Below are 27,999 nucleotides of genomic sequence, written 5' to 3' on the forward strand. Positions count from 1 at the left end.
TAACATAACTTTCCTTTATATGGTGAAAATAATTCTTTATTTTGTATCCTCTTCTGAAATGATATTATTCGTATAGTTCCACTTACCCAATAAATACATAAAATCTATAAATAACAGAAAACAGAAAAAAAAATACAAATGTATATTTTGAAAATAATTTTTATTTTGTATCCTCTTCTGAAATGATATTATTCGTATAGTTCCACTTACCCAATAAATACATAAAATCTATAAATAACAGAAAACAGAAAAAAAAAATACAAATGTACATTCGAAAATAGTAAATCAAATGGAATATTGCGATATGTTCAGCTCATGAGCCATTTTTCGGCCACTGCAACGCGGTCGATTCTTTAATTTTCGAACCATTTCTGCGGATGTTTCTGTTTTCTTCCGTCCACTTCCTTGACGTCGGACTTCGCTACTAGTATTACGGTAACGAGCGACGGTACGGGGCACAAAATATTTATTCACGTTTAAATGCTGGAGTGATCTAACGATAGCCTCTTGCGGCTATCACCAGAACTCAAGCGCTGGGTTGATGGTGTGGGCCGCCATAACAGCCGATGGTCGCTCTCCGCTCATAATTGGAATATTGTGTCTGGAGAATTTTGGAAGGCAAGGTTGGCACTAAAAAATACCCAAGTGTTTATCACCTCAAACAAGCGTTTCGCCGGCAATGGGCCAAAAAACCGCAGAACAACATTTGGGCAGCGTGTGACGGTTTCATTGGCCGTTTAAAGGCCTTAATTTGTACCAAAGGTGATCAATTCGAACAAATCTAAATTTATTCTAAAATTTGATGTTATTTCCGACATATTTTGCTTTCATTCAATAAAATTTAAAAATAAAAATGTAAAAATTATGGCGTTTGACTTTGTTGCATTTTTTTATCTCACCCGAACACGATCTAGAGAGGGAGTTCCAACGCTATAAGAGAGAACCTCTAGATCAAGAAGTCTATTAGGCAGGTCTGAGTGGTATTCATACCGATGTACCGATGAATACCGTCCTCTGAGTCCACCCCCATCCATTGCAGCTCAAGAACGGCAGCTGCATAAGTTTTGGCGCAATTACATTCAGGATGGTGTCTCAATTCGTACTGGGAACGAATTGACAAAGATGTGCGTGACGTCTGTCCGGCGTGGATACAGGCCCGCACAATATCCTGCACCTCTTTAATTGCAGAGCCAAACCTACCCAACTTACTCCAGAAGATCTCTGGCTACATCCTGTTGAAGTAACTGGGGCTTGAACCAGATTAGCAGAATGCAAACATGTACCACTGCTACAACAACAATAACGGAATGACAAAGATAATATACCCTTCTATTCACGGCTATTATTGAATGTGAAAGGTACCGTAATTTTAGCAAATTCGGCTGTGTATTGTGACAAATGGGGAGTAGAAGTCAATCAACCAACATAATGATAATGATTTTTTCAAGGTGTGGGGGATCACCACTTTGAGTATGTCTACATAAATTCTAATATAAATTGCCCGTTAATTTTCAATTATAAATTACTAGCTCGCCCTATCTGCGTTTCCGGCCCGTAGTTTTAGTCTTTAATGCGTAGTTTTTAAAGCATAATTTTTATCATAAATGATGACTCGACTAAACAGAAATAAATACGCATTGCAAAAATGTGAATACAGGTTCACTACCAGGCCATTTTTTAAACCTAAATAATATGGCACATATATTAAAATGTATACATCAATAATAGACCCATATAGGATGGTTCTCGACCTGACACATATTTTGTACAACTGATTCTTCATATAACCTCTAGGACTGCATCAAATTTAAAACTCTATCGTAGCTTTTGCGTAGTATAGAGCAAAATATTTGCGGCCTTTTTGTATGGTTCAGCTATATAAAATGGACCGTATAAAAGTTTGACCCACGAACCCCCCTTTTGGGATTTTTATCTACCAATCAAAATTTAACAACTGACGATAGCGCATAGTCCCCATATAACATTACCTTTAATTTAAGGTTACTTTTAAGGGTTCGGAAGAATTTTCCGAGGATATGAATCCTTTTCTCACTAAATTTTCAGTTCGCTCAACTATTTTGTATAGTCCGCATATTACCGTACCTCTTCATATTCGGTATTTCATCAATTGCAGTCCCAATGAATTTTGCATTTTGAGTTCTCATTGGATGGATTATTTCCATACATAATCAATTGTTGGAATTTTGGACTTCAGAATCGATAGTAATTCCTAAATTGAAATCTTGGCAATGTCACTTTAATTTAACTATCATAAATAAAGCTTCATCGGTTTATAAGATTTAGGGACCCCATAAAGTAAATTAAAAAATATAAATCCTTGTCGATAAAATAATGTCCGTGAGCCTCTTCGTTCACCGTTTGCAATTAGGATAGAGGTCACCAAATTTAATATGTGTCTTTCAAACTTTGCACAGGTTTTTATTTTATTCTTAGGATGATTGATGTTACAAAAGGTATATATTTGTTCTCAGTTATATATAGCCCTCATATAATATTATCTCCTGAGGTTATAAACCATTTGTCCAAAAAATTATATCAAAAGTCCACTTTATGATTTATTTTCTATTCCCCAGTAGTGGCTACTATTGGTTCCCCATTAGGCATAGCCTCAATTTAAAAGTACGTTGAGATTTTTAATGTTTTGATGCTTTGAAAAGTATTTTTTAATCAAAATTGAAAATTTGGTATGGCAACCGTATAACGCCATGTATAGAAAATATGCAAATGTTCTTGATGTTTTCGGTTTTTATACCCTCCACCATACTATGGAGGGTATATTAACTTTGTCATTCCGTTTGCAACTCCTCAAAATACTCATATCACACCCAACAAGGTATATATATTTAGGTCCGTTACGATAAATTCCGAATTTAACTAGAGCCACGAATTTAACAGAGAAAATAACATAGCTATGTTAACTTAACAGAGCTACATAAAATTGTTTTTTCCTTAATATTTTTGATTTTTAATTACTTATCGTATAAAAACGCTTACAAAATGCATTATATAATCATAATTAAATTATATTCCAAAGATCGTAAGGCAACATACACCTATTAACTCGTAGCACAATACTATGTGCCAGGACAAGTTTACACCAAACTGTGCCTTCCACGACAATTCTGCCGGCACAATATGGGTATCTACGGAAAGCTTATGAAGTCTACTATCCATTGGCATTAACAAAATTATAGGAAGGTCTGGCCAGTTCCGAGGTATATTGTCATTTCTGGAGGTATCCTTGGAACAGGATAACTCCATTGGCCAATATGCCTTCCACGACAATTCTGCCGGCACAATATGGGTATCTACGGAAAGCTTATGAAGTCTACTATCTATTGGCATTAACAAAATTATACGAAGGTCCGGCCAGTTCCGAGGTATATGGTCATTTCTGGAGGTATCCTTGGAACAGGATAACTCCATTGGCCAATATGCCTTCCAGGACAATTCTGCCGGTAATCACGCTATCTTTCGAATGAATTGAGATAGATGGCTAAAATTTTGCACACATGATTATTTTTCCAGTAGGCAGGTTAAGTTCGTAAATGGGCTATGTAGGTCCACGTTTTCATATAGCCCCCATATAACGGTACCTCCCCATATAACGGTATTTTGATGATTTTAGCGACATTATTCACCGGAATTCTTTCAAATTTGGTATTTGAAGTTCCAAATGGATACTAAGATAGAAAATTGTCTGTGCAAGTCCATGTCTTCGTATAGCCCCCATATAACGGTACCTCCCGATATTCGGTATTTTGATGATTTTAGCGACCTTTTTCCCGGAAGTAATTTAAAATTTGGTATTTGAAGTTCAAAATGGATACTTCACCCTAAGACAGAAAATTGTGTGTGCAGGTCCACGTCTTCGTATAGCCCCCATATAACGGTACCTCCCTATATTCGGTATTTTAATGTTTTTAACGACATTATTCACCGGAATTGTTTCAAAATTGGTATTTAAAGTTCGTAATGAATACTACAGTCAAAGATAGAAAATTGTCTGTGCAAGTCCATGTCTTCGTATAGCCCCCATATAACGGTACCTCCCGAATTGTCACGGGAATTGTTTCAAATTTGGTACTTGAAGTTCAAAATGGATACTACACCCTAAGACAGAAAATTGTCTGTGCAGGTCCACGTCTTCGTATAGCCCCCATATAATGGTACCTCCCTATATTCGGTATTTTGATGATTTTAGCGACATCATTCACCGGAATTTTTTCAAACTTGATATTTGAAGTTCGTTATGGGAACTACAGTCTGTGACAGAAAATTGTCTATGCTTGTCCAGGTCTTCGCACAGCTCCAATTTAACGGCACCTCCTTATATACGATATTTTGATGATTTTAGCTACATTATTCACCGTTTATTTCAAGTTTCGAATTTGAATATGGTAATGGCTTATGAAAAACAATGCCTATGTATGTCCACGTCGTATAGATCCCAATATTACGGCTATATTCGTTATTTTTAAAATGTTAACAGAATTTTTTAGGGATTTTATTTCTTGAAAATTTCCAAATTCGTTGCAAATGGTGGAGGGTATTAAAAATTCGGCCCGGCCGAACTTACTGCTTTTTAACTTGCTTTCAATAAGAATTTTCAATTGCAAAAGGCATTTTGAAACAATTCTACACAATATTCCATATCAAAATAGAACAGTGATTTTTTTTCAGTTCCGCAATTTTTATAGAGGCTTTTCTTGAAATGTTCTCTAACGAAAACGTTTCCACTGTAATTACAAATAACCAAAAGAAAATTTGAGTCAGATCGGCCCAGCCGTTCTCAACTGACGTGTTACTGTGCTTTTTTAAATTTTGGTGTGGGCAGTTCCTCCGGCCCCAAACAGATACCTATTGTTGGAGGGAGAGTGAAGATTACGTCGTATACTAACTGTGGAACACACATCTTTATGATTTTGGCAAATATTAGAATTTTCGATAAATCGAAAAAATGGGCGTAAAATTGGGCGTGGTTAGTTTTTCTTTGCATAAAAACCTTAATCGGGATAGAACGAATATTTAGAAAAAAATTATAAAAATCGTTCCAGCTGTTCATAACTGATTCATTTACCAACGAACAACAATTTTTTATCTATATCTATAAAAGAGGAAAATGTTTGTATGTTTGTTTGTTTGTAATTAATGGACTCGAAAACCGCTGAACAGATTTTCCTGAAAATTTACATGTATACTTCAACATCGCCTGAAAGTAACATAGGCTATATACATTTTTGAAATTCCACTTGGAAGTGGAGATATAGCATCAGAATCGAAGGTACCTCCCAAAAATTTAGATTTGGCATGCACATATCTATTGATACGGAATTTGGAACAAAAATAAATTTGCCACATTATATTGAAATCGGTTCAGATTTGGACATAACTCCCATATATATTTTCGGCCGATTTCAAGCATTTGATGCACCAAGCACGCCATGTATCCCAAATTTGAAACATGTGATGGATTTTATCTTAAAAATTGATTTCTCAAATTATATTGAAATCGGTTTAGATTTGGATATAGCTCCCATAAACATTTTCGGCCGATTTAATGTATTTGGTGCACCAAACACGATATGTATGTCCAATTTTAATGAAATTTAAAATAAGTAACGAAATTGGGAGCGAAAATGAATTTGTCAAATTATATTGAAATCGGTTCAGATTTGGATATAGCTTCTATATATCTTTACGACCGACTTCATGTATTTGATGCACCAAACACGCTATGTATCTCTAATTTCAATGAAATTTGGAATGTGTAGCGGAAATTAAAACGAATATACATTTGTCAAATTATATTGAAATCTATTCAGATTTGGATATAGCTCCCATATATATCTTCAACCGATTTTGTTTATTTGATGCACCAAACACGATATGTATGTTCGATTCCAATGAAATTGGGAATGTGTGACGGGATTTTGATTAGAAGATAAATTAGTCATATTATATTAAAATTGGTTCAGATTTGGATATAGCTCTCACATATATTTTCCGCCGATTTCACATATTTGATACACAAAACACGATACGTATTTCCGATTCCAATGAAATTCGCCATGAGTGACTAAATTTTGGTACAAAAATAAATTTCACGAATTATATTCAAATTCGCTCAGATTTGATTATAGCTCCCATATATATTCTAGGCCGGTTTCACATATTTGATGCACCCAAAGCGAGAGAGACGAAATCTGGCACCAGAAAAAAATTGCCAAATTATATTGAAATCGGTTGAGGTTTGGGTATAGCTAACATATATATTTCGGCCGACTTCATACATGTTATGTACCAAACACGATATATATGACCGATTCCATTGAAATTCAGAATGTGTGGCAGAATTTGGTTACAATAATAAATGTGACAAATTAATTAGAGATTAGTTAAGATTTGGATATAGCTCCCATATATATTCTCGGCCGATTTTACATATTTGACGCACCAATTTCAATGAAATATGAAAGGTGTGGCGGAATTTGGTGTAAAAGTAAATTTTTTAAAATTATATTTAAATCGGATCAGATTGGGATATGATTTTTAATAAGAACCATTGACACACAACGCCTTAGGCTAACACTAAAAAACAACATAACAGTTAATTTAAAATACGCTTATTACGGGGAAGTATGTTGCTACCTCGAATTCACTAATTGCAATAGAAATGCCACTCAACTTCCAAAAATTGCAATTTCCTGCACGCTTGGTATTTGCTATGAAATAAATAAATCCGAATGGCAAACACTTCGTGTATGCATGTCATGTTACTGCTTTTCTAATGGTGTAATAAAGTAGTGTAATATTTTTTTTAATTTAAATTTTGAAATTTTGTTTTTTTTTTTTATCCAACATATATTCGTAAATAAAATGTTTAATGCATATAGAATCAAAAGGGGTAGCGAAGCGCACTGGGTTCAGCTAGTATATATTTCCTTTTTTTGGAAATCTTGCTCCATGAGTCCTGAACCCCAAAGTTCATCATTGTTCTTTGGTTTTGCATTAGACACATCTTTCTTGATGTCAGCCCAAAAATTTTCTATGGGATTAAGGTCTGGAGACTGAGCAGGCCAGTCCATGACTTTAATCCCATTGCTTTCAAACCAATTCCGCGCTTTCTTGCTCGTATGTTTTGGATCGTTATCCTGTTGGAAGATCCACAACAACGATAATTCGTCATCTGCATATGGTAGCATCACGTTTTAAAGGATGTCAACATAAATATGTTGATCCATGATGGTTTTTATCCAGTGTATGGGACCAACCATAAAATGTTCCACCATTTCTCTATAGGCCAATTCAAGTGCTCTGTTGCAAATTTAATTCGCTTGGCCACGTGCTTTGCACTTAAGAGTGGGACTTTTCTCGGGCTACAGGCATTGAGGTTATGTTCACGCAACCGAGCTCTAACCGTTTCAACGCATGCCGATATTTGTAATTCTTTTTTTAGCTCAGTGGCTGGCTTAAACGGCTCTTTTCTGCTTTGCCTAACTAACCGGTTCACCAATAACTTGGACATCGCGGGCTTCCTACCTCGCTTTTCATCTTTTTCTTTAAAAGTTATTGCATTGCGTATCATTTTATTGGAACATCCCAATAATCTTCCTATTTCGGAATAGGTTTTTCCTTCATTTATCATTTTTTTAATGATTTCTCTCTTCTCGGGACCACAGATTTAATAGATAAGGTTCAAAAGTACTTAACACGTTAATTTCAACTCACTCACTGCCAAAATATTTATCAAACACGTGTTCAACAACACAATAACAACTTTAGTGCTATTATTTTTACCGTTTGATTTTACTCCTTACTCTCAACATTAAGTTATAAAGAAACAACTGCAGAGATTTGGAGAGTTGAATTGCATTTTTTGGAGAGGTTATATATGCGGAATACTAACAGTAAAAAAACATAAGCAAAAAAGACTACATACGAATTTTTATTTAACGTCTTCGAACTTCAGTCAAGTCAGTGCTATTATTTTTATATATATATACATAGAGTAGGCGTATATATATATATACATAGAGTAGGCGTAGTCAGTTCCTCGGGGTATGACGAACGTTGGTACGAAAAATAATGCAAATCGATCCAGCCGTTCTCAACTGATTCCATTACCAACGAACAACAATTGATTTTTAAATATATAGATAATTGAAACTCCCTATTAATTTTTAAGAAATTCGAAGAGGCATGGTTTCTTCCACATGGCCCTTCTGTCAGTTAGTGCTACACGAATGCGGTATGAATTGGAGATTTAATTGTTATTTAGAAACGTTCACAGTATAATTGTATGTCCCTTCATTAGTAGCTACAGCTACACAGCTGGTGAACTAATATAACAAATTGCAAATAGTTCGGAAAAACGCGAAATTTTGGATATTATCGCATGATTTGATTTCGTCGATTTTATAAACAATAATCATATTTATCTTGATGATGACAAAATACGCTTTGTATGAATTTTCTGTGAAGAAGTTAACTCGACAAATATTTAATAGTTCTGTGCTGGATAAATGCCACAAACTGATGTATTGCCTCATACGTTCACTTAACCTGTGAGAAATTTGACACGTTTACTGTATCACATTCAAAGTATCAAATATAGCATTTTCAGATTATATGAAACCTTTTGCAATTGAAATTAAACTTTTTGCAGTGGAAATGAAACCTCTTGCAGTGGAAATGAAACCTTTTGCAGATGAAAATGTTTTTGTTTTTTGCATTTGAAGTGAAACTTTTTGCAACCGAAATGAAACTTTTGCAAATCAAATTAAACTTTTAGATTTATAGGAAGAAACATAACAAAACATTTTTTATTTTTAATAGGTTCAATATTAAATAAACTAATTATTACTAAAATATGTTTAAATAGGAGTTTTTATTGATTATTAATTTCAATATTTTATAATATTACTAGCAGGCCCAGTCCGCGTTGCCGGGCCGTAGTTTTAGTCTTTAATGCATAGTTTTTAAAGTATAATAATTCCCAATTCTGGCTCACATAAATGGCACAATTTTTTGTATAAATGATGACTCGATTAAATATAAATAAATACGTCTTTCAAAAAACCTGATCCTATTTTTCAGTAAGAGGTTTTAGTTGTTGAGTTAAAAACCTAAATAATATAGCATATATTAAAAAGTATACATTAACTGTTTATAATAGGCCCATGTAAGATGGTTCTCTACCCCAAAGTAGCCTAAACACACATATTAAGTCAAATCGATTCGAAAATTTAATTCAAACCTCGAAATAGGTAAAATCAGAAGGTACTTTTATATGAGCGCTACTCCAAAACATTGATATTGAAAAATTTCCGCGAAGAGTTCTTCCAGAAGCTAGATGCTAACTAAGGGCAAAATCAATTGAGAGGGGCTATATCATTTGAGGGGTGCTATATCACAATGTAGACCAACCGATACATATTTTGTACAAATGATTCCTCGTGTAACGCCTAGGACTGTATCAAATTTAAAACTTTATCGTAACTTTTGCGGAGTATGGGGCAAAATATTTGCGGCCCTTTGTGTATGGTTAAGCTATATAAAATGGACTCCGGGAACCCCTCTTTTGGGATTTTTATTTACCAACCAAAAAATTTCCTAACCCCAAGATTGTCTGCGGCGCAGTGTAATTACTGACGATAGCGTTACCTATGATTTAAGGTTACTTTTAAGGGTTCGGACGAATTTTCCGAGCATATGAATTCTTTTCATACTATATTTTCAATTCACTCCACTATTTTGTATAGTCCGCATATTACAGTGCTTCTTCATATTTCACTAATTGAAGTCCCAATGAATTTTGCATTTTTAATTCTCCATATCTAATAAAAATCGAACATTTGGGTATGGCAACCATATAACATCATGTATAGCACATATGCAACTTTCTCGTTTTTTTCGGCTTTTTTCAATAAGTATTTTCAATTTCAAAAGGCATTCTGAAACAATTCTACACAAAATTCAATATCATAATAGAACAGTCAATTTTTTCAGTCCCGCGATTTTTCTCAAAATTTTCTTTCATGACAACGTTTTCGCTGTATAACAAATAACCAAAAGAAAATATGAGTCAAATCGGCCCAGCCGTTCTCAACTGATGTGCTACTATACTTTTTCATATTTTTTACATATACATTTAAAGAAGTAGGTGTAGCCAGTTCCTCTGACCCCAAACAGATACCTAGGGTTGGAAGGAGAATCAAGATTACGTCGTATACTAACTGTGGAACAGATATCTTCATGATTTTGGCAAATATAAGGATTGTAGATAAATCGAAAAATCGGCGCAAAATTGGGCGTGGTCACTTTTTTTTTGAATTTTCTGTCAAATTGGTTTTGGGAGAATGTTTAGTTTTGTTCGAGCAGTCGATGAGGAAGGTGCTGTCGGACATTTTTATGAATACACCGTAAGAAATATTGGAACACATAAATATATCTTACTACATATTTGAAACAAATATTTCCGAAATTGTAAAAATTGCAACTTTTAAGATTTAAATTCTTTGATTGAATTCTATTTGACAAAATTTGCATACGAATTCACATGTTAGGAATAGAAATTCATTTAATATTTTTAGATAAATTTATTGTCCTTCCAAATTAGTGGACAATTTCATATCCCTTGATTTCTCTGAAATGATATATACGTTCTTAGTCAATATTAGGAAAAAGAACAGGATCTGATGTTTGTCATTCTGTTTGTAATTCATAGAAATAATATTTTAGGACCGAACGCAGGATCTGAGTTTTTGATTTATTTAATTATTTCTCACTCTGTAAAGAGAGGCAAAAAAACACTTGCAATATTTTGTTATTTCAAAACACATACAATCACAAAAAAATTTTGAGGCTCTCTGCCTAGCCCTGTTCTATAGCTTAGCCATACACAAAGGGCCTCAAATATTTTGCTCTATACTCCGCAAAAGTTGCGATAGAGTTTTAAATTTGTGACAGTCCTAGGGATTACAGGAAGAATCATTTGTACAAAATATGTATCAGGTCGGTTTACATTGGGGTATAGTCCCCTCAAATTTTATCGGGATCGGGCCAACTAGTAAACGAGCGAAATCAAAGAAATGTGGAAACGAGAGAGGGAACCAAAAGACAATTCCAAAACAAATATGAATGAACAAAAAAGTGTTAAATTCGTTCAGGTTTAACGTCTAATGCCGTCCAACGAGGGATAAACAAATTAAAAAAAATGCTCATGAACGGGCGCGCTACTTGGTTTGATATCTATTTCGAGTTTTCAGTTCCAAATTTTAAAAAATTCCGCTGAAAATAGGGCTTAGATCATAAAAATAACGAATGTAGAGCGTACCGTTACATGGAAGACATAAAATAATGTTGGCCTAGTGTCCATATAAGTCACAATAGATAGAACCCTAAATTGTTCTACCGTCAAACCAGCAAATACATGTTGTGGTGGGTGCATATCCAGAATTGTTCGGTCTTAAACCGGATAAAGGAGTATAGCGATAGGGACTACATTGCCTCCTGCTGCGCCAATGAAGACCACGGTGAATTATCATCTTCGTCGTTCACGTCTTCAGAGTCGTCGTCACAGTACGAGACTATTCCGCAATTTCCACAAAAAGCAATTTATGCAGCAGTTGACACCATACATTGCTGTTGAAGTTTTGCATAACGCATCTTTTCTCCAGAAGAATGTCAAAGTTTCTGCGATTCAGGAGACGAAGCTGAATAGCACCTGCAGACTTCAAAGTTGTAATGAATACAACGTATTGAGGAAGGATCGAAACAGAGGTGGAGAAATAGCGTTCCTATTCCACCAATCTGTTTGGTACAGACATATATGTCACTTATGCTTGGATCTAGTGACCAGTGGAATGTATAGGGGCAGCGGTCCATTGTGGAACCGCTAAGGTAGAGGTGTGCTTACCGTGTACATCCCGCCAATAGCTGTATCCCGCGTTATATGTCCAAAATCAGTTTACTTCTGGTAGGCAATAACAGTCTCGTGGTGGGGGATTTCAAAGCCTAGTTACCTAGGTCTGGTGCTAGGGGATTTCAATTGCCATAATTCATGGTTATTGCAGTCCGTCCTAGGTAACTACTACAGGCAAATTGATAACTCTACATTTTGCACAGTGAATGAGGACGCACCTTCCGGAAAAAGGGGAGACTGCCACAGCTCACCGGATATATCCATCGTGTCCCCATGTCTGACAAATTACGTAACGTGGCAATCAGTCATTTCTTTAGGTTCAGACCGCCTGAATTCTTTAGGCTCAGACCTCTGATCGTCAATTGGCGATAATTCAGGGAATACACCAATGGCCGCATCAGAGAACTGCCCAACCCATCTGATGTTCAGGTGGTAGCCACTCGCCATACACCTGCCTTAAATACACATTTCCCAGCAATGCAGAAGCAAATGAGCGAGATAAGCTTCGTCGTATAAATCTGAATCATTGCAACGTCAGAAGCGGATCGAGTAAATTGTGGGCAACGGTTAAGTCGCTCTCGGGCCCTGGAAAAAGGATGATCGACATTGGTCCCATTTAACGGAGTAGAAATGACAGGTCCGAAGAGGTGCGCGAGTTATTTTAACAGGCCCTTTATAGAGCACGCCGAGAGTGACAGGGCGAAGAGAAGGATCCTACGTTGTGTACAATCTCTACTAGCCTGATCGGCCACAACAATTTACTATGGTAGATGTTGAACATGTCATCATCTATGCATTAAAGACTAAAACTACGAACCCGCAACGCGGATCGGGACAGCTAGTAATATTATAAAAAAATATAGATATTAATAATCAATAAAAACTTCTCTTTAACTATATATTAGTAATAATTAGTTGATTTAATCTTAAACCTATTAAAAATAAAAATGTTTTGTTATGTTTCTTCCTAAAAATCTAAAGTTTCATTTAATTTGCAAAAAGTTTCACTTCAAATGCAAAAGGTTTCATAAATTTAAATCAATGTGTATATAGCATTTTCAGATTAAATGAAAACTTTTGCAATTGAAATAAAACTTTTTGCAGCGGAAATGAAACCTTTTGCAGCGAAAATGAAACCTTTTGCAACCGAAATGAAACTTTTTGCAAATCAAATGAAACTTTTTGATTTATAGAAAGGAAAATGACAAAACATTTTTATTTTAAGTACTTTTAAATTTAAATCAACTGATTATAACTATCATATAGTTAAAGAGGATTTTTTATTGATTATTAATATCTATAGTTTTATAATACTCTCTCTTAAATTTTCAGTGTATTGCACGATGTCATAAAAAAAGACCCGAATTAGATACCTTATTAAAATCTCCATCATGGAAAGGAGGGTATATTAAATTTGTCATTCCGTTTTTAACACCTCTAAATATTCGTCATAGACCCTATAAAGTACATACAATCATTGATGATGTCCACCTGTCTGTCTGTTGGATTTACGATATTGACTTGAAATTTCATGTAGAGATTTGAAATTTGGCGCAATATTGTATTGTGTCTAGGATGTTTGGTATTGAAAATGGTACCGGAATGTTTCAACAAGGCATTACATTGTATACGCGATTAAGCGAACCATTCAATAGCCTACATAACAAGACTGCTATATGTCCATAATGGATCTTCTGTTAAAAGTCAAACAAGTTGCGAATCGGGAATCCTTTAGGTAAGATTAATAGTATGTTATAACTATTAAAACGTTATAGTAAAGGTTAATTCCGCATTTCAGTCCTGCCCATACAATTTTTAGTAATAAAGGCCAAAATCTGTTTCATTCTCCCTATTTAGCGTTAAGTACTAAGAATATTTAATATGGTAATATTTTAAATTTAATTAATAAGAAACAATTTGTTATTACAATAATTGAAAATTTATGAAAAAAAATATGGATATTAATAATCAATGAAAACTCCTCTTTAACTACATATTAAAAATAATTAGTTGATTTAACTAAAACCTACTAAAAATAAAAATGTTTTGTTATGTTTCTTTCTATAAATCTGAAAGTTTCATTTCGGTTGCAAAAGGTTTCACTTCAAATGCAAAAGGTTTCATTTCCGCTGCAAAATGTTTCAATTCCACTGCAAAAAGTTTCATTTCCACTGCAAAAGGTTTCATTTCAATTGCAAAAGGTTTCATTTAATCTGAAAATGCTATATTTGAGATTATCCAATTGTGTTGCGGACATTCATTGCGAAATATTCATTCGGACATGAACTGCGCTGCTCGAAGATCTTCGCTGCGTTGTATCTTTCATTGTTTGTCATATGCCTGCATTGTAGTGCATTGAAGTTAATAGTTTCGCCTAACCCATGGCATACGGGATTACCATGCGTTCTCGCTTACAGGATAATCATGCGTTCAGGTTTAATGATTAAATAAGTATGTTATTGTTTAACATTTTTTAAATATTATAGAAAACCCTTCAGACTTTTGAATGATTCGATTCATAAAGACAGTGTAGGGGTAATATAAACACCATTTAAGTTAAAAGCAAACAAAACATTAGTTTGGAAATTTTTTTATAAAAACGTGATGATTTGTATATATATGATTTGTATATATTTGTGTTTCCCTATAAAGAAAATTATAATGCATCACAAAGCTTCTAAAATTATTAAATTGTAAATAAAGTTTTTAAATTAATAACAATGCTGTATTTGTAAAAGTTTTTATAATGTTTGATCACAAAAAAATTGTAGAATATAAAAAATTAGTAAAGTTATTCTTTTTTAAAAAGAATAATATACCACAATGCCGGCAAAATACTATTAAATACAAGTAATACCCTCTATAACTATGTCATAAATTAATCAAAAAATCATATTAAAATCTTGTGTAAACAAATGAAGTAATAAATTATAGGGCCAGAAATGCATTGGTTGATTATCACACTCAGAAACGTAAAAAGTTTTTGAAGAAATGTTCAAAAATGTTTTAATTGTGTTATTGACCCAAGTAGCTAGTCCCACATGTCCGCACGTCTATCTGGCAGTTTTTGTGTTTGTTCATCAATGGTCTTATCGTCTGTTGTTGTAAAATAGCTGACGTCATTGCGATTAAGTTTAAATAACTAAAAATAAACAATTTATTTAGCTGGATGAATCAGCTATGGCTAAAAACACACAAATGGCGCTGATTTCTTGTTCACTCAAAATTAAACAACTCTTTACATCTCATTTGTATTTTGGCTCGTTCTTAATAACTGAATGTGTGTACACACTTTTATATTTAAAACAACTGCAATAATTTCGATGCATGAAACAAACATTTAAGACAATAATTACTTTTAAATTGCTCTTTTCAGGATGTCCAAATCATAAAACCAAATTCTTCAGACAAATTTAATGTCAGCAAATGTTTGGAACAACGTATTCGCTTTTTAAACTCCCAACTACTACAGGCTCCAATGCCTAGTATTACGTCGAAAAGACGACAACTCTGTTCAATTGAAGAAGCTTGGAATCTACCTATATCTCTAGAGATGAGTTCACGTCAACAACAACATATTCAACATTCATTAAATACTGGAAAAAGAAGAATGGCAAAAAATGTAAGTATAAGAGCGTGGAGTCGTAAAATTGGTTGTGTTGAAAGTATTAGACTTTGTTATATTGGGTAAAAATTAAAATTTATTGTTAACAACACGGGTTTCGAGATTTTTTCGAGGCAGATTCGGGACTACACTACTTTTGGGGATAATACGAATTGCATTATTTTTTGTACCAACGTTCGTCATACCCCGAGTTAGGTTTTTAAAGGAAAAAATATTGACCACGCCTACATTTACGCCCACTATTTTGATTTTTCTAAAATTCCTATATTTGCCTAATTATGAAGATTTCGATTTAAAAATTATTACACAAGATACTGTTGACTTTCCATCCAGCCCTAAGTATTTGTTTGGGCACTGGGGAACTGACCACGCCTACTCTATATATATAAAAAAATTGTTGTTCGTTGGTAATTGAATCAGTTATGAACAGATGGAACGATTTTTATAATTTTTTTCTAAATGTTCGTTCTATCCCGAGTAAGGTGACCACGCCCAATTTTACGCCATTTTTTTTTTTTTTTTTTGATTTATCTAAAATCCTAATATTTGCCAAAGTCATGAAGATGTCTGTTCTACAGTTAGTATACGATGTAATCTTCACTCTCCAACAATAGGTATCTGTTTGGGGCCGGAGGAACTGGCCACACCAAAATTTAAAAAAGCATAGTAACACGTCAGTTAAGAACGGCTGGGCCGATCTGACTCAAATTTTCTTTTGGTTATTTGTAATTACAGTGGAAACGTTTTCGTTAGAGAACATTTCAAGAAGAGCCTCTATAAAAATCGCTGAACTGAAAAAAAATCACTGTTCTATTTTGATATGGAGTATTGTGTAGAATTGTTTCAAAATGCCTTTTGCAATTGAAAATTCTTATTGGAAAAAACCGAAAACATCGAGAAAATTTGCATATTTTCTATACATGCCGTTATATGGTTGCCATGCCAAATTTTCAATTTTGATTAAAAAATACTTTTCAAAGCATCAAAACATTAAAAATCTCAACGTACTTTTAAATTGTGGCTATGCCTATGGGGATAATTTTTTTGACAAATGGTTTTGGGATAATATTTAGTTTTATTCGAGCAGTCGACGAGAAAGGTGCTGTCGGATATTTTTTTGAATACACCGTAAGAAATGTTAGAGCACAAATATATCTTACTACATATTTGAAACAAATATTTCCGAAATTGTTAAAAATACAACTTTTAATATTTATCGTTTTTGATTGAATTCTATTTGACAAAATTTGCATACGAATTCACATGTTAGGAATAGAAATTCATTTCATATTGTTAGACAAATTTATTGCCCTTTTTTAAATTAATGGACATTTTCATATCCCTTGATTTCTCTGAAATGATATATACGTTCTTAGTCAATATTTGGAAAAATAACAGGATGTGATTTTTGTCATTCTGTTTGTAATTCATAGAAATAATATTTTAGGACCAAACGCAGGAAATGAGTTTCTGATCAGCATACAATTCTACGACGGTTTGCGTATGTCAGCCTGTGGTAACCGGTATTATTTTTAAAGGGTCAACTTAGATGGTTAGGATGTTAAGTCCGATACATATTTTGTACAAATGATTCTTCCTGTAATCCCTAGGACTGTCACAAATTTAAAACTCTATCGCAACTTTTGCGGAGTATAAAGAAAAAATTAGAGGCCCTTTGTGTATGGTTAAGCTATAGAAAATGGACCCTAAAACGTTTGACATGAAACCCCCCTTTTGCGATTTTTATCTACCAACCAAACAATTTCCCAAGTTTAAATTTCCCGCAGTGTAATTACTGACGACAGCGCATAGTCCCCGTATAAAGTTACTTGTGAGTTAAGGTTACTTTTAAGGGTTCGGAAGAATTTTCCGAGGCTTTGAATCCTTTTTTATTAAATTTTCAATTCGCTCCACTATTTTGTATAGTGCGCATATTACATATTCGGTATTTCACTGATTGCAGTCCCAATGAATTTTGCATTTTGAGTTCTCATTGGATAGATTATTTCCATATCTAGTCAATTGTTTGGAGTTTTAGACCTCAGAAACGATAGTCATTTCTAAATTGAAATCCTGGCAATATGACTTAAATTTAACTATCATAAATCTAGGTTCATCGACTTATATAAAGTTAGGGACCCGATAAAGTATGTTGAAGAGTAGAATTCTTTGTTGATTAAATTATGTCCGTGAGCCTCTTCGTTCACCGTTTGCAATTGGGATAGAGGTCACCAAATTTAATATGTATCTTTCAAACTTTGCACCGGTTTTTATATTATTCTTAGGATGATTGATGTTACAAAAGGTATGTATTTGTTCTCAGTTATATATAGCCCTCATATAATATTATTTCCTAATATTCGTCGAAAAACTGTGCTCTGATTTAGCCGATTTGAGGTATTTTGAAGCACTCTAAAGTATTTTTGAGGTTATAAACCATTTGTCAAAAAAGTTATAACAAAAGTCAACTTTATTATTTATTTTCTACTCCCCAGTAGTGGCTACTATTGGTTCCCCATTAGGCATAGCCTCAATTTAAATGTACGTTGAGATTTTCAATGTTTTGATGCTTCGAAAAGTATTTTTAAATCAAAATTGAAAATTTGGTATGGCAACCATATAACGTCATGTATAGAAAATATTCTACACAATGCTCCATATCAAAATAGAACAGTGATTTTTTTCAGTTCCGCGATTTTTATAGAAGCTCTTCTTGAAATATTCTCTCACGAAAACGTTTCCACTGTAATTACAAAAAACCAAAAGAAAATTTGAGTCAGATCGACCCAGCCGTTCTCAACTGACGTGTTACTATGCTTTTTAAATTTTGGTGTAGGCAGTTCCTCCGGCCCCAAACAGATACCTATTGTTGGAGGGAGAGTGAAGATTACGTCGTATACTAACTGTAGAACAGACATCTTCATGATTTTGGCAAAATATTAGGATTTCAGATAAATCGAAAAAATGGGCGTAAAATTGGGTGTGGTCACTTTTTCTTTGCATAAAAACCTTAATCGGGATAGAACGAACATTTAGAAAAAAATTATAAAAATCGTTCCAGCTGTTCATAACTGATTCAATTACCAACAAACAATAGTTTTATATATGTATATATATATATATATATATATATATATATATATATATATATATATATATATATATATATATATATATATATATATATATATATATATATATATATATATATATATATATATATATATATATATATATATATATATATATATATACATATATATATATATATATATATATTCGTTGGTAATCAGTTATGAACAGCTGGAACGATTTTTATAATTGTTTTCTAAATGTTCGTTCTATATATATATATACTAGCTGAACCCGGTGCGCTCCGCTACCCCTTTTGATTTTATATGTATTCAAAATTTTATTTACGAAAATATATTGGTTAAAAAAAAAAAACAAATTTAAAAATTAAAAAAAAAATATATTGCACTGCTTTAATGCGTAAATAAACAAAACCATTAGAAAAGCAGTAACATGACATGCATACACGAAGGGTTTGTCCTTTGGATTTATTTATTTCATAGCAAATACTAAGCGTGCAGTAAACTGCAATCTTTTGAAGTTGAGTGGCATTTCTATTGCAATTAGTGAATTCAAGGTAGCAACATACTTTCCCGTAATAAGCGTATTTCAAATTAATTGTTGTGTTGTTTTTTAGTTTTAGCCTAAGGCGTTGTGGGTCAATGGTTCTTATTAAAATCATATCCCAATCTGATGCCATTTAAATATAATTATAAAAGATTTACTTTTACACCAAATTCCGCCACAACTTTCATATTTCATTGAAATCGGTGCATCAAATATGTGAAATCGGCCGAGAATATATATATAGGAGCTATATCCAAATCTTAACTAATTTCCAATTAATTTGTCACATTTATTATTGTAACCAAATTCCGCCACACATTCTGAATTTTATTGGAATCGGCCATATATATCATGTTTGGTGAAATCGGCCGAAATATATATTTTAGCTATACCCAAACCTCAACTGATTACAATATAATTTGGCAATTATTTCTGGTGCCAGATTTTGCCTCTCTCGCTTTTGGTGCATCAAATGCTTGAAATCGGTTTAGAATATATATGGGAGCTATGATCAAATCTGAGCGTATTTGAATATAATTTGTCAAATTTATTTTTGTACCAAATTTAGTCACTCATGCCGAATTTCTTTGGAATCAGAAATACGTATCGTGTTTTGTGCATCAAATACATAAAATCGGTCGAAAATATATATGAGAGCTTTATCCAAATCTGAACCGATTTTAATATAATTTGACAAATGTATATTCGTTTTAATTTCCGCTACACATTCCAAATTTCATTGAAATTAGAGATACATAGCGCGTTTGGTGCATCAAATACATGAAATCGGTCGAAAATATAGATGGGAGCTATATCTAAATCTGAACCGATTTCAATATAATTTGACAAATTCATGTTTGCTCCCAATTCCGTTACTTATTTTAAATTTAATTAAAATTGAACATACATATCGTGCACCAAATACATGAAATTGTCAGAAAATGTATATGGGAGCTATATCCAAATCTGAACCGATTTCAATATAATTTGGGAAATCATTTTTTTTTTTTTAAATCCATCACACGTTTCAAATTTTATTGAAATTGGTATACATAGCTTGTTTGGTGCATCAAATGCTTGAAATCGGCCGAAAATATATATGGGAGCTATATCCAAATCTGAACCGATTTCAATATAATTTGACAAATTTATTTTCGGATCAAATCCCATCACACATTCCAAATTTCATTGGAATCGAACATTCATATCGTGTTTGAGGCATCAAATTAACGAAATCGGTCGAAAATATATATGGAAGCTATATCCAAATCTGAACCGATTTCAATATAATTTGGCAAATTTATTTTTGTTCCAAATTCCGTTACGCATACCTAATTTGGAGACTGTATCTGTAATCGATCAATAGGTATGTGCATATAAAATCTAAATTTTTGGGAGGTACCTCCGATTCTGATGCTATATCTCCAGTTCCAAGAGGAATTTCAAAAATCTATATAGCCTATGTTACTTTCAGGCGATGTTGCAGTATACATGGAAATTTTCAGGAAAATCTGTTCAGCGGTTTTCGAGTCCATAAATTACAAACAAACAAACAAACAAACAAACGTACAAACATTTTCCTCTTTTATATATCTATAATATATATATATATATATATATATATATATATATATATATATATATATATATATAAAACTATTGTTCGTTGGTAATTGAATCAGTTATGAACAGCTGGATATATATATATATATATATATATATATATATATATATATATATATATATATATATATATAAGTTAAGGACTAACGTCCTGGTTTTGATAAAAAAAAAATCACGTCACAACAACAGTTGTTCCAAAAAATAAAATACAAAATTTATTACTTTAAATGCCTTTATTAATTATAGTTTTACATAAGAGGAAATTAACACGAATCGTTTTACTCCCGAACTCCAACTGATTTCTCGCCTTCATAGTTCTTGACTCCAAACCTCACGTTGTTGGCAGCGACGTCCAAATTATGCTTATTTCCCATAGGTGCGTTATGCTGACGGTAGGCCTAGTGCACGAGTTCGATGACTGTGGGAACATATCATATTTCCGTTTCGCAAGCGAATCGAAAGTGCTGACTTAGCGGCTCGTGTAGGTATGATACGTCGCAGCACAGTGGTTTGGAGGTATTGAGGTGTGTTAACTCTTCCCCCTCTAAAAATCTGCGTCCCGCAGATCAGGATGTAAGGAGGCGTTTTGTTGTATTATTGGCAGGTTTAGTTTGGGTAGGTTTTTCTTCGTTGTTAACTTTCTCCAGGTTATCCAAAAAGCACCATTAGTACGAATAGACCCAATGATCCTGACATCATGAACCACGTAGTTTTCTCCTTTAAATAGGCCAAAAGTTGTATATTTGTCGCAGCCATTTCATGTACGAGATTCAGGTTAACGGATAGGCTCTTATTTGTGATAGTGGTCAGTACTGGTGGGAGAACTTGTACTCCAGAACTGGTCAAACTCCAATAGATTTTGTTGTTGATTCTTAATGATTCGTTTTCCATTTGTAGAAGAAAGGATCCATCGAGATGATGGGAAGTTCCGTTGGACCAAATGCTACTGTTAAATTTATCCAAGAATATTGTGTCATCTTTAAGTAATTCGACTTTTGATTCAGAACTGGTTACATAGCGGCAAGCTGTTTTGCCACCCTTCAAAAGTCTTGTAATGCAATCTTCCTCTGGCAGCTGATCAAGCATTTCCTTTTTACAGATCATAGCGTTGGTTAAACGAAGACACTTGTCTTTGACACCATAGGTTTCATCCTTGTTCATCAGTATTGTCTTATGAGTCACGTCCACTTTAAAACTGCTCGTACAATTAAGTGATTGAATTTGGTTTCCGCTACCTTCGGCATTGATAGTATGTAGATTAGGTGGGTGCCATTAGTATATATAGAAGGCTTGCTATATTCAATGGCTTCGATGATGTTACTGTAGGGAAGAACATCTAGTACACCTATTAATTGGTTTACTTCTTCTTTGTTTAATAGGTTAGTGTTTACAACTTTGGCCTTGGCCATTTGACAAGCTCGAACTAATTCACCCACATCTTCCTTTAGTATCGTCACCTTGTGCTGTATTTCTTGTGAGGACTTAGCTTGAATATTATATCCCAGTATATCATTTGTTGTAGTAATGATTCCATTTATGGTCCGCAAAAGTTCTTGGGTTTTCGTGGAAATTTCGGAGTTTATTTTGTATTGCAAATTGTTATTAGAAACTAGTGAATCGTGGCTTCGCATAATTTCATACCAATCTGTTGCAACTGGTGACCCAGCAATCCATTTCCAGGCTGATCCAATCCAGTTGGTTGAACGTTTTAGTCTCGCTGTCTCAGGACCTTTCAGCTCATTAAGTTGAATGCGAATTTTTTCAAGCTCGAAGGCAATAATACCTTTTATAATAGTGGTCTCATTCATTTTGTTGTTCTCATCCTTCAGTCGATTTAGTATGTCTTGATAAAGCTGCAAATTTATATTATGCATTAATTTGAACTGTCCGTTCATCACCCAGCCATAGCCATCACGAATTGTTAAAATAGGGGAGTCCAAATTGAATATGACGTATGCTTGTGCGACTGCACAGAGGCAGATCCTAAGAAATAATTATAAACTATTGACTTAAATCTATCAAGTTATTTTTAAAGTAAAGTGTTAATTTTAATAAAGTAATCAAGAAGTCATTAAATAAAGCTTTCAAGATTCAATATTATTGACCGAAAATGTTAACAATTTTACATTCTATACAATTTTGAAAAAATATTAGAAATCATTAAGTAGTTTTGTAGTATTCAAATTGTTTACTAAAAGATACCTATATAGTTTTCTAAAAATATTATACCATACACGACTATTTTTTAATGCCAATATTTTTAATTTTTACTTTATAAAATTTTGAAAATAATTTTAAATGTAGTTTCCTTAACAAAATTAAAAACAATTTACCTATATAATTTTCTAAAAATATTATACCATACATGACTATTTTTAATGCCAATATTATTACATTTTTTGCTTTATAAAATTTTGAAAATAATTTTAAATGTAATTTCCTTAGCAAAATTAAAACAGAGAATAGTAAGTCAAAATTTTACAGCCGAAATTTTCACATTTTTTTTTATAATACAAAATTTTGAAAATGATTGGAAGATTCTTTAATATAAAAATGTTTCTATTCTAACGGTTAGTAGCAATTGATTAGTAGTAAGGAATGAGAGGAGTTCGGGAAGACGGAATACGTTTCTTTGGATCAATCGAATAAAAGGGAAGTGGGATATTTTATGTTTTGTTAGTAGTGATTTTTATTAGTTTTGGTTTTAGTTTTTATTGTGCCCTTATAGTTAGTTTTTCGTTTTTTTTTTTTTTTTTTTTTTGTAATATTTGTGACCCTTATCTTGGGTAATTTTGTGATTGTGAACCCTGTTTGGGTTTATATTTTTGTGGATAGTAGTCATTTTCATTCTTATTTTTTTCTTTTATTTGTGACCCTTATTTTGGGTAGTTTTTGTAATTGTGAACCCTGTTTGGGTTTATATTTTTGTGGGTATTATTCATTTTCATTCTTAATTTTTTTGTAATATTTATACAGCAGGAGGGTGTTATTTTTTATATATGTGACCCTTATTTGGGGTAATTTTGTAAGTAATATTCATTTTCATTCTTAATTTGTTTGTAATATTTATACACCAGGAGGGTGCTAATTAGCGATTATTTTCGGAATGCAGGCGTGAACTCAGATGACATAGGAAGGGTCATGTTAATCCCTTTTAGCTATAGCCTTTAGCCATTGCTACAGCCTACTCATGGCATGAACACCTTCACCGTCAAGCCATAGATTCTTGGTGGAGTTGAACCACTTCGAAGACCATCCCTCGGACCACCGAGAAAACTGGAATTGAACCAGTGTGATGTATCGAATACAAATATTGAACAATTTGCACCCAGACCGCCCGGGACCAGATAACTATGCATGAGCCATCTTACCTCTTGACCAATAATCGCTTTTTGTTATTAAACATTTTTTATGTCAGATTTGTGGAATTTCTTTCCACTCTGTGTAATTACAGTAACGTTTCTATCTTGAGAAACAATTTCTTTTTTGTATATTGGCTTTTCTTTGCTTTTAATTTGTTTGTTTGATATAAACATTTCGTCACCAATAGTGAAATCATGTGGGGCGAGCGAGTTTTATTGTTTCTAGCATTTCTAGTTTCTTGTTCATGTAGTAGAAGAGCCTTAATATCGTCGTATGTGCGTTCCCTAAAGTTTGACAACTCTTGATAATTTATTCTGGCAGTTCTATTAAGAAAAATATCAGCAGGTTTTCGCTTCGTAACTGAATGTATGGTGTTGTTATACCTATCCACGGTTATGGCGACGCGTTCCTCAGGGGTCAGTCTAGGGAGCTCTTTACAAAGACAACGATAAATTTCAATCAAAGTGGAATGCAGCCTCTCAACCTGTCCGTTTACCTCACTACGTTGCGTCGGCGTTTGATATATTTCAATACCTAAGGACCGAATGTAGTTTATAACAAGGGGGGTCAAAAATCCACGCTCGTTGTCCATAACTAAAGCACGCGGAACAGTAAAATAATGGAGAGCAATAGTTAACATCATTTTTAGATGTGGAGATGACCTATTTTTAATTGGAAATAATTTTGCAAATTTAGTAAATTTGTCTATACAACTTAGGAATTTCTGTTTTTCTATATCAAAAATATCAATTTGAAGGATTTCGCAGGGATAATTCGGGATTGGAGTGGGTTGCATATGTGGTTTTGAAGGATGTCTATCATTAACTTAACTTAACTTTACACGTTTCACATTGTTTAATGTATTATCGAATTTACCTTGACATAGCGGGAAAATAAAATTTCTCAAGAATTTGCTCCCTGTTCTCACGTGCGTTGCGATGAGCACGTTTATGTTCCTGTGCTATGATGTTGAAAATTCTATCGGTTAACGTAACATCCTCAACCATTTGTTGTGTTATACGGATCCTGTATCTATAAAAATGATTAGTATATACATCCTGTAATGAGGGAATCGAAGATTCCGGGATTTTAATACCGTTTATTACATTAGGATTTAAAATTCTTTTTAGCACATCAATTAGGGATGCACTATTTATTGTAGGTAATGTTATAGAAAATCTCTTGTAGCCTTCATGTGGCACTTCACTACACTCAAAACTCACCCCCTGTCGTAGAATTACTTGATTTCTAAATACTTTTATTGGTGACTCCACATGCGGTATTAGGTCCGAATTTTCAGCGTTACCGCCGACTGAGGCAACATTAAATACCCTCTTAACAGGAATACACCCTTTGACTACCCCTTCTTTAATGTAATTTTTGCTTGCTCCAGTATCAATTAAGAATTCCAATACCCGACCATCCGCTAAGATATATTCTATATATGGTACGCTTGATGGCCGGATTCCAGAAAATCCTCAGAGTTTTGTTCATTTGGTGATTCCAGGTTACCTTCTTCAACTACATCTTGTTCCTCTTTCTTTTCAGAAAGAGTATGATATAGTCGTTGTTGCTTTCTAGAATAGTTTTCTGATCCATTACTTCGTTTGAATCGATTCGGTCTATTCATATTAATCTTTTCAAGTAGAGCATTCACTGCTCCAGTAATTTGAGTGACATTAGACCTCAGTTCTTCCATAGTTAATGTAAGGGAAAATAAAATGAATGACTTACATGACAATTGGGCAAAAGTGCATGTGGCCCGTTTTCAGTATTATGTTAATAGTTGATTTTGTTTCTGGATTTATAAATTTTTTTATATATTGGACTTATTCTTTGACAACCTTAGTTATATTCTCTTGATTATATTCTTTGACAACCACTTTTTCAATTATTAGAGATTTATTTCTTGTTACATAAAATTTGGATATCTTAATCCCTTTTTTTTTCTTTTTTTTTCTTTTTTACATTCACCAGTTTTTTATAATGATAACACTTTTAAAAGTTAACTTCTTTGAAATATTTTCCTTTACACATAGAAATCTGTTTCGATCACTTTCATTTGTTTAATTCAAAATATTTTTCCTTTTCCTTTTATATTTTATTAAATTGATCCACACTATTTTTTCTTTTCCTTTTTTTTTTCTTTATCTTCTTTGAAATATTCTCATTTACACATAGGGATCTGTTTTCGATCACTTCCACTTGTTTATTTCAAAATATTTTTTTTTTTTTTGTTATTAAATTGATCCACACTATTTTTCCTTTTTTTTATTATAAGGACCTTCGTTTTTTTTTTTTTTTTTTTTTTTTTTAATTGCAAGGACCTTCGTGAGGGTTGGTATGCTCGGACTAACGTCCTGGTTTTGATAAAAAAAATCTCTTCACAACAAAAGTTGTTCCAAAAAATAAAATACAAAATTTATTACTTTAAATGCCTTTATTAATTATAGTTTTAGATAAGAGGAAATTAACACGAATCGTTTTACTCCCGTACTCCAATTGATTTCTCGCCTTCATAGTTCTTGACTCCAAACCTCACGTTGTTGGCAGCGACGTCCAAATTATGCTTATTTCCCACAGGTTCATTATGCTGACGGTAGGCCTAGTGCACGAGTTCGATGACTGTGGGAACATATCATATTTCCGTTTCGCAAGCGAATCGAAAGTGCTGACTTAGCGGCTCGTGTAGGTATGATACGTTGCAGCACAGTGGTTTGGAGGTATTGAGGTGTGTTAACTTATATATATATATATATATATATATATATATATATATATATAGCAGGCGTGGTCAGTTCCTCAGTACCCAAACAAATACTTAGGGCTGCATGGAAAGTCAACAGTACATCGTGTAATAATTTTTAAACCGAAATCTTCATTATTTGACAATAATAATGAAGTTTTTCGGTATTATGCTAATGTTTCATACATTTTTCAACGAAATTTTAGCTTTATTTTTCCACAGAATTTCATCAATATTGAGGCGTGGAGTTCGCAATAGATATGAGAGAAAAGTATCTATACAGAACCTCGTTTTGTTCGGACCCATGTAACAGTGTATCCCATACCTGAAAACTGAATACCATATTTTGACATATACGCAATTTTGTTGTTCTCTTTTTGTCTGATCTATCATCTCGAAGGGATCAAGCAAACTATATAACAATAAGATTGCCAGGAGCTCATCCTCTGTAGTCATATTAATTTTTTTAGGATGTGTGATCTGGAGTACATTCATCATATTTAATATAGTGTTGTCTTCTCCGTAATCTATATAACAATAAGATTGCCAGGAGCTCATCCTCTGTAGTCATATTAATTTTTTTAGGATGTGTGATCTGGAGTACATTCATCATATTTAATATAGTGTTGTCTTCTCCGTAATCTTGTTTATTTTGATAGACTGCTTTCGGAAATTAAATTTAATTCTGAACGCGTATTCGACATAACAAATCAGTACATGAATTCTTGTCCATTGTACTCCATTTTGATTGATCTCTCCTTTTGGACGTGGTGTTGTACCATCCAAATAAACTTTCGCATTCGCCGCTTTCCCGGTTCATAATTTGTGGAATTTAAAGTTATAGTCCTTATTTTATAGCCCGACATTGTAAACTCCGTGATTTGCCTAAATTCAATGTGTTTGCGTTGCAAAATGTAGGGATTTCTAATGCTTTTCGGTCGTGAACCAATGAGCGAGTAAAAATGAGCGAATTAAAAAAGCTAAGATGTCGCAAAGCGGGGCTTAAAAAGCTACTCGTTACATTTTGTTACTACATTTGTCTTTGTCTACGAAATA

General features: G+C 33.3%; 1 protein-coding gene across 5 annotated transcripts in view; it reads left to right on the forward strand.

Moving 5' to 3' along the window:
- Positions 1-27,999, forward strand: part of LOC101888100 (lysine-specific demethylase 6A) — a 333,176-nt gene that overhangs the window by 194,885 nt on the left and 110,292 nt on the right. For all 5 annotated transcript variants that reach the window (XM_059128234.1, XM_059128235.1, XM_059128238.1 and 2 more), the window contains one exon: positions 15,324-15,569. In XM_059128234.1, the coding sequence (XP_058984217.1) occupies positions 15,324-15,569 (246 nt within the window). The remainder of the gene's footprint in view (positions 1-15,323; positions 15,570-27,999) is intronic.

The sequence above is a fragment of the Musca domestica genome, unplaced genomic scaffold (assembly GCF_030504385.1).
Source record: "Musca domestica strain aabys unplaced genomic scaffold, Musca_domestica.polishedcontigs.V.1.1 5, whole genome shotgun sequence".
Taxonomy (NCBI): Eukaryota; Metazoa; Arthropoda; class Insecta; order Diptera; family Muscidae; genus Musca; species Musca domestica.